The sequence below is a fragment of the Vanacampus margaritifer genome, chromosome 16 (assembly GCF_051991255.1).
Source record: "Vanacampus margaritifer isolate UIUO_Vmar chromosome 16, RoL_Vmar_1.0, whole genome shotgun sequence".
NCBI lineage: Eukaryota > Metazoa > Chordata > Actinopteri > Syngnathiformes > Syngnathidae > Vanacampus > Vanacampus margaritifer.
In genome coordinates this window covers 7,267,120-7,274,095 of record NC_135447.1, presented here as the reverse complement: position 1 = coordinate 7,274,095, position 6,976 = coordinate 7,267,120, and the positions used below count along the sequence as shown (strand labels likewise).

The 6,976-nt window shown below is 37.8% G+C and overlaps 1 protein-coding gene across 4 annotated transcripts in view; it reads left to right on the top strand.

Moving 5' to 3' along the window:
* Positions 1-794: 794 nt before the first annotated feature.
* LOC144036391 (seizure protein 6 homolog) overlaps positions 795-6,976 on the top strand; it is a 91,577-nt gene continuing 85,395 nt past the window's right edge. For all 4 annotated transcript variants that reach the window (XR_013288633.1, XR_013288632.1, XM_077546994.1 and 1 more), the window contains exon 1: positions 795-1,220. Coding sequence is in view for 2 of the 4 variants with exons in the window: in XM_077546994.1 (XP_077403120.1) it covers positions 1,145-1,220 (76 nt within the window). In the remaining 2 variants the exon portion in view is untranslated. The remainder of the gene's footprint in view (positions 1,221-6,976) is intronic.

The window sequence follows — 6,976 nt, the reverse complement described above, 5'->3', positions numbered from 1 at the left end:
GTGAACTGTGATTGGTTGGTGACCACCTAAAGAAAATGGATGGATTAAGTTTGAATTAATTGATTGACTGGCTTAACATATATACACACACAATAGAAATATCTTTAATAAGGAAACATAAGAAATGGAAAGAAAGAAAACAAACATCAATAGAGCTCTTTGTTCACTTGACATGTTCTAAGTATGAATAGGTAGAAAAAAGCTCTTTTGATCCTACCCCTTGTTTGATAACCGATTACCAATTCAGTCAGAAGTTGGAGCAACATATATATTTATTTATTTATTTTAAATATGTACTGTACTTTTCCGCGGAGATATGCCCATGAATAGCGAAAACCCACGTATAACTGACGTCAATTGAAAATTAAATATAAGTTATATAACAATGTAATGTCTTACTTCATAGCGCTGATCAATGACGTCATTGATTGATCGGGTAAAAATGTATTTTATCGTTCAAATCCAGATATAGCTGAGTAGATCGGTGCAAAGTCTAGTATATACATACTACAAACACATGTGTTTTACACTATAAGTGCTACATGAATAAAAATTCGCTAAAACCTAAATGGAATTGAACCCTGACGTTATCTCAAGTTTCTTCCCTGCTATTTTCTATTTTCCTGTCAAGATAACTGGCTCGAAAAAGGGTCATTAAGCCATTAAAACAGCGACGCGTTGCTTGGACGTCACGTGCTCCTAATCTTGCGTCCAGCGATTGTCACATGACACAAACGCGCGTTGAAGCCCTCTCTCTCCCCCCCATTTCCAAAACTCCACCGAGGTAGTTCCGTCTTCCGACGCTAGGAGTAGGAGCTGTCCTCGGTGCTGACGACTCGCTCTGCCGTCTCCGTCCAAATTGTGCCGCCAGCTCTCACAGCCACAATCCGCTTGACGGAGCGTTTGAATTCAACCAGGAACCCTCCGCGTTTCACTTGATTATTATCGCCCTGTCGTCTCACGGCGAATTCAACCAAGTCAAGCCTCGCGGATTCAACTTTGCATTTTTTTATTTTATTTTAAAAAGGACGTTCAAATCTCACGGTTTGCTTTCTCCCCCGCTCCCCCTGTTCTTTTTCCCCTCCACTGCTCCTCCGACACAAGGACGTTATTTTTCAGCCGCGCGACCTCGACTTAAGAAGAAATGAATTGTCCGAGACGAGATTACATGTTGGCCGTGTGGCTTCTCGCAGCTGTCGTGGCCACAAGCCACGGACGAGGTAAGAACTTGCCTGCACTTTTGTTTTTCGCTTGTTGTCCGGGTGTCAAACTAAACAAAGGTGCTGAGGTCTATAACGGAGCAAGCGGGGGTCTTTCACGTCTATATATCCTTTTTATTTGACAATAAAACATTATTTTGCTTTATAAAATGTGTAAATCAAGCAAATGAACATAAATGATAAAAAAAAAGGGGGAAGCTAAATCTGTTTTAAAGTCATACACTGACTTAATCTACACATTCACGAACATGCATTAAATAAAGCATTAACTACAAACGAGGATGTGGTAAATGAAACCCAATTAGCTGCTATGTTTTAAATCCATCCACTGACTTATTCCATAAACTTAATGTCTCATCAAGAATGGATATTGATTAACAAACTACTGGAGCAAAGAGAATCAAACAATATAATTCAGCGTACATACTTTTTGAGCTCTGTGTTACGGATCACCATTAGGCAAATACTGATTGTTAAAGGATGATAAACTCCTAAAGTGTGCATGAAATTAAGGAGAAAAAAAATCACTTCCACAAGCTCCATTGCAAGCAGAGTATTACTAATCACAAATTGATCTTTATACAGCCACGGGGTGAAATGCACAGTTACTTCCTGTCCATCAAAACACACCGAGACTCTTTAATAAAGCCAAACACGGCAAATAACTCATCTTAATTGGCCTCAAATCAATCAAACAGGCTATTGTGTTCAACCTCGCTATGTGATCAATTCGACATAGGGGGGTGTTTGTGAGTTGATTGGAGTACAGAAAAAATAAATAAAAAATACGAGCCAGAGAGTGACTTATTTGGCCGCCGAGGTCTGTGTGACAGACGGTGTTCAGTAATAAGACTCTAATCCTCAGGAATTGCTGAAGATTATTGACCAAGCTGTTTGACACAGTTGAGTGCTTGTGGGAAGTGGCGACGGATTCGTGCACAGTGGCCTTGTCCTAATTATTTTTGTACTGTGCATCTTACAACTAGCTTTCTGTTAGAATGACTCCTCCTCAACCTCAACTTCAGAAAATGATCAAATATTGCAAACCGTATCAGATCATCTGATGCGATAAAGTTCAAATTGTGTCTCCAACTACCTCGGCGCCTCCGCAGACTACAATAATAATAATAAACATATTGTTAAATTAACACCTCTGACCGTGTTCGTCATCCCTCAAAAGCAGAGTCCCACAAACGCATGTCATTAGATCGTGCACTGTATTTGGTGGCCATTTTATGTTGCTTTTTTTGCTGTTCATGTTGAAAATGGGGGAAAAAGAAAAGTCTAATACTGCACAATGTAAGAACTGTGAAAATGAATTCACATTGCGTTGCCTATTTCATCCGCCCTATCTTAGCCCATCTAAAATGAGGTGCAATTCAAGTACAGCGCCTGCCACAATATATTACAGTATCAACAAAACACCCACTGATTGAATATCAGGTGGAGGAAATGTGCTCTATTTCGCTGCTAGTTTCTACATAAATCCAATCATTTGTGTTATTGCCCTTAGCAGACATTTCATATTTTTGAAATGTTTGATTGAGTAAACACTAATGCAGAGCATGCAATGGTCGTTGAGGAAGACGTGGGAATAATTGAGTGCTTTCAGCCCCAGGAACACACCTGCACCGTGTGCTCAGCGCTCAAAACTCCAGGGAGAAGGAAAATGCACCAGGCGACTATTTTTAGAGCAAAAAAAATTTACAGCTTCCATTAGTGAATTTGATGCTTAGCCGGCAAAAGCTCGCTCATAGTTTTTCAATTTTTAATCATTTGAAGGTTTGGATGTTTTTCAAGAATCGGTGCGCATGCTGGAGCTTGTTGTGCTGCCGGTTGTTGTCGCCAACTTGACTGGATTTGCTACCTCGCGGGGACCCCAAGCAGCCATTCAGTGCATTGAGGAGCACACACAATACTTTCATTTGCCGGTTGGAGTTGCGACACTAGCGGATAGAATTTGAGAAGATGTAAATTGGAGTTGAACGTTTTAGTTACAGAAGCATCTTTGTAACTGACTGGTACTGCTGCTGTGATGCGAGAATGTAACTGAAGTTTGCTTTTCTATTTTCTTTCTCATCCAAGTTGTAGTCTGTTATTTTTTAGCCTTCTACAACAGCACTGGATCGGTTAACTCATTCACTGCCATTGACGGCTATAGACGTCAAAAATAAATTTGAACTATTTCTTTTAGTTTCACATTTTTTCCCACTTTTATTAACCAGATAAAAAAATTGTGATTAATCGTGAGTTAACTATTGAAGTCAGCGATTAATTTCAATTAAAAAATGTAATCGTCTGACGCCCCTAACATTTTAATAATCTTTTCTTTTCTTTTTTTTTTAAATTAGGGGCATCAGGCCATTACATTTTCTTTCTAGGTTTTCATACTCTTGTTAACAAAAGTGGAGAAAATGTGAAACAAATATAAATAGTTCAAATGAATTTCTATAGCTGTCAACGGCAGTGAAATATGATTTCATGCATGTACTTCATATTCATTGTTAAGTTTGCTTTGGTTTGCTTTTGTACAAAGTCACGACTTCACATTTTTATTGTGAATGCAGAAAGAAGAGGATAGTCATCTAAAGCATTTTGCCCTTGATTGCTTTTCCTGAGTTTTGCCGAGATAACTTGTCACTCTGTGACAACATCACATTAATAATTAGTTTGAAACTTTTTACAAAGTGTGGCATCCGTTCACACGGAGTCTGCCTCATACTATTGCAATTATTGATACTAAATTATATTTTTATTTCTAGACACAGACAGATTTGCATTTGACACTAGAATAGGCAATTTATTTTTGCAAAACCCCATGTGAGAAACTGTTTTCTATCATTTAAAGTATGTTAAATAGTATTGTTTCAATAATTTGCTATGTTGTTAGAATTAGGAAATAAAAACACTGAACACAATTATAAACAGTTAAAAAAAATAAATTCACATTAATGGACTTTTGTGAATGCTAATATAACATTCTCTCCAAATTGGAATTATAATGTTAATGGCCATCCGGTCAGTTAGCTTGTCAGTAACACCTTGGCTTTAATATAATAACACATGCACATGACACAACAGGCAGTTTCTTTCCTTCCAATTCAAACAGAGGACAGTCTTGCTTTTTCTCTGCGTGTGCTTTCAACACATTATTATCAAACTGTGTTGGTATTGAGATGTAGAACGTAGGGAAATGTTTTACATATCCTGGTTTTGGCCAGGTCCTTACAACACGACTGCATATCACTGAGGCAGAGGTAGAATGCTCAGAGCCGAGTTAGGAAGAGGGGAGAGGGATTGGATGGAACAAACATTTTGTGTTGTTTTAAACAAGTACTGTATGGTTGTACTTTTGACTTGTTGAAAAAGGAGAAAAAGTAAAAAATAAATAAATGGATATATATGAAATAATCTGTAACATTTTAGGGTGCTATGATTGAATTTATGGGTACTCCCTCCCCCTCATCATCAATTTTTCCTGCACTTTTTCTTCACTCACAGGCACTCACGTTCTCATCAAGGTTGTTATAGTTAACTTTAAAGTCACTAAAACTAAAATTGAACGCAAAATTTTAACAAAATAAAATGGAAAAAATACTGAAACTACCTTATACATTTTTAAAACATTTTTCATCTTTGTAAATTCATTTAATAAATGAGCTTTCGGCATTTATTTCGGTATCACTGTTTTGCAGTACAGAAGGAATGTCGAGCAGTCAATTTGAGAACTGTTGTTTACTTTATTACACAAAACTAATTACCTTTTTTATCTTCAACCTCACTAATAATTTATAGCCTGATGTATATTTATAAAACTAAAGCTAATACTAAAACGAATAAAAACTAAACTAAAACAAAACACAAAATAAATACTTACAAAAACCTGCTGTAAAAGTAGTTAAAACTAACTGAATTTAAAAAAAAAAGTAAAAATGAAATAGAAGCTACCTATAATAATGATAATAACAACAATAATAATAATAAAAAATCCAGAATTACAATAACCCTGGTTCCCATTTTCTTTTTTACTGCCTAGATTAGAAATGTCAAATTTACCCATCATTGGGTCCAATCTGGCCCACAAGGACAGAACATAAACTTCAGTATTTCACAAAAATTATCCGTTGTTGCTAATTCTGTCCACTGGATTTACGACCACTTAAATGACATTCTGAAATATGTCTGTTAGTTAGCATTTGATGCATATATATTGCACTCATTTTTGTTAAGAAATGTCAGATTACACCAATGTTGTTATTTATAGCTATTATAGCCACGAACATATTGGTCCGCCCCACTTGGGGTCAAATTTGGGTGAAAGTGGCCCCTGCGTTAAGATGGCTTTGACACCGGACCCCTAATCTAGACTGAAGGGCAACTAGACATATTTCCAGAATCCAGGAAATTCCAGAAACTATGAAAAACACATTTTAAAGAAGCATCATATTCATAAGATCACGTCTTAAATCTTGATCTATTGCATCAATTGAGTTTGGTGAGTTATCATCGGCCCCGCCAAGCCACTTTTAGAGTTTTATAAAGTTTAACGACATTCAGCCGAGCCTATTATCTTTATGCCGGCACATTATTGCTTCCAGTTAACAATGATCAGCAGTGTGCTGGGAGTCAGAGAGTCAGAGATATTTCATGTATCCTAAAGCTCATTAAATGAGTTATGAGAGCAGTTGACGGAGGTTTCCATGACATCTCTCTCAAGGTATAAAAAAATGTGTCCAAGATGGAGGCTTGTAATTCACTTGCTAATAATAACTTCTGTCTTAGTTGTTAAGGGGCAAAAACCATTTCCTCATACCGGATGAGGCATTAGTAGATTGACAACGGTTATTCATTACTTGGCCATATTCTAATTAAAGGAGAGGTAAGAAAGGTTTTTTTTCTCCAGGGCTCCTCCTATGCGGTCATTTACTTTTTCAGTCCCAATGCTAAATACAAATGAACGGTGGCGAATGTGCATTTGTTAACTGACAAATCAATCGCACTGGCTGATCTTTTAGTTCGCTTTATTGTTTAACGCTGAGCAGAAAAGTTGTGAAAGTGTCCCTGGCTGGTCCACCAATCTTATAGAAGAATGTATAACGTATATGTGCCAAAGTACGATGATGATACGAGCTCATTTTTCCTTGGGATGGATTGTTGCTTGAAGCGGCTTCGCCCGTAATTTGAGGGGAGGTAATAAAAATGGTGCAACACCTGTTTGTTGGATTGCTGGTGATTAACTTCATCAAGGGCTATTCAACATCTGTGTGCTGTCATAATTAGTTTAGCTTTACCAAGCCCCGCCACTTCTAAATGAGAGTCATTACGCCAGGAAGGCCCCCCCCCCCCTTCCGCATCCTCCAAGCCTTCCTCGGCCCCCTTTCTGTGCCCGTCTCCGTCTTCTTTCACCGCCTCCTAGGTGGAGCTCACAGCTTGGCTGAATGCGACTCATTTTCATCTCTTCATGTGCAAATGCCTCTCTCGCTCCAGCAGAATGTTGCATGCATCCTAATTTGAGTCCTCGCCGCATGTATTGCTCCCTCAAAAGTGTGAAGGTTGATTTGTCAAATGGCAAAAGAATATTTTTCTGTTTTGGGGGATCTTCTGGCGGAAAGAGTAACCCACGGCTAAATAAACCTCAGTGATCTCAGCGCTCAATCTTAGGGGAGGTTGAGCAGTGAAAACTATTTGTTTTCCTAACCTTTAAAAGATGATTCAAAAATTAAAGCAACATTAGCATACATGTAATATTATTATTC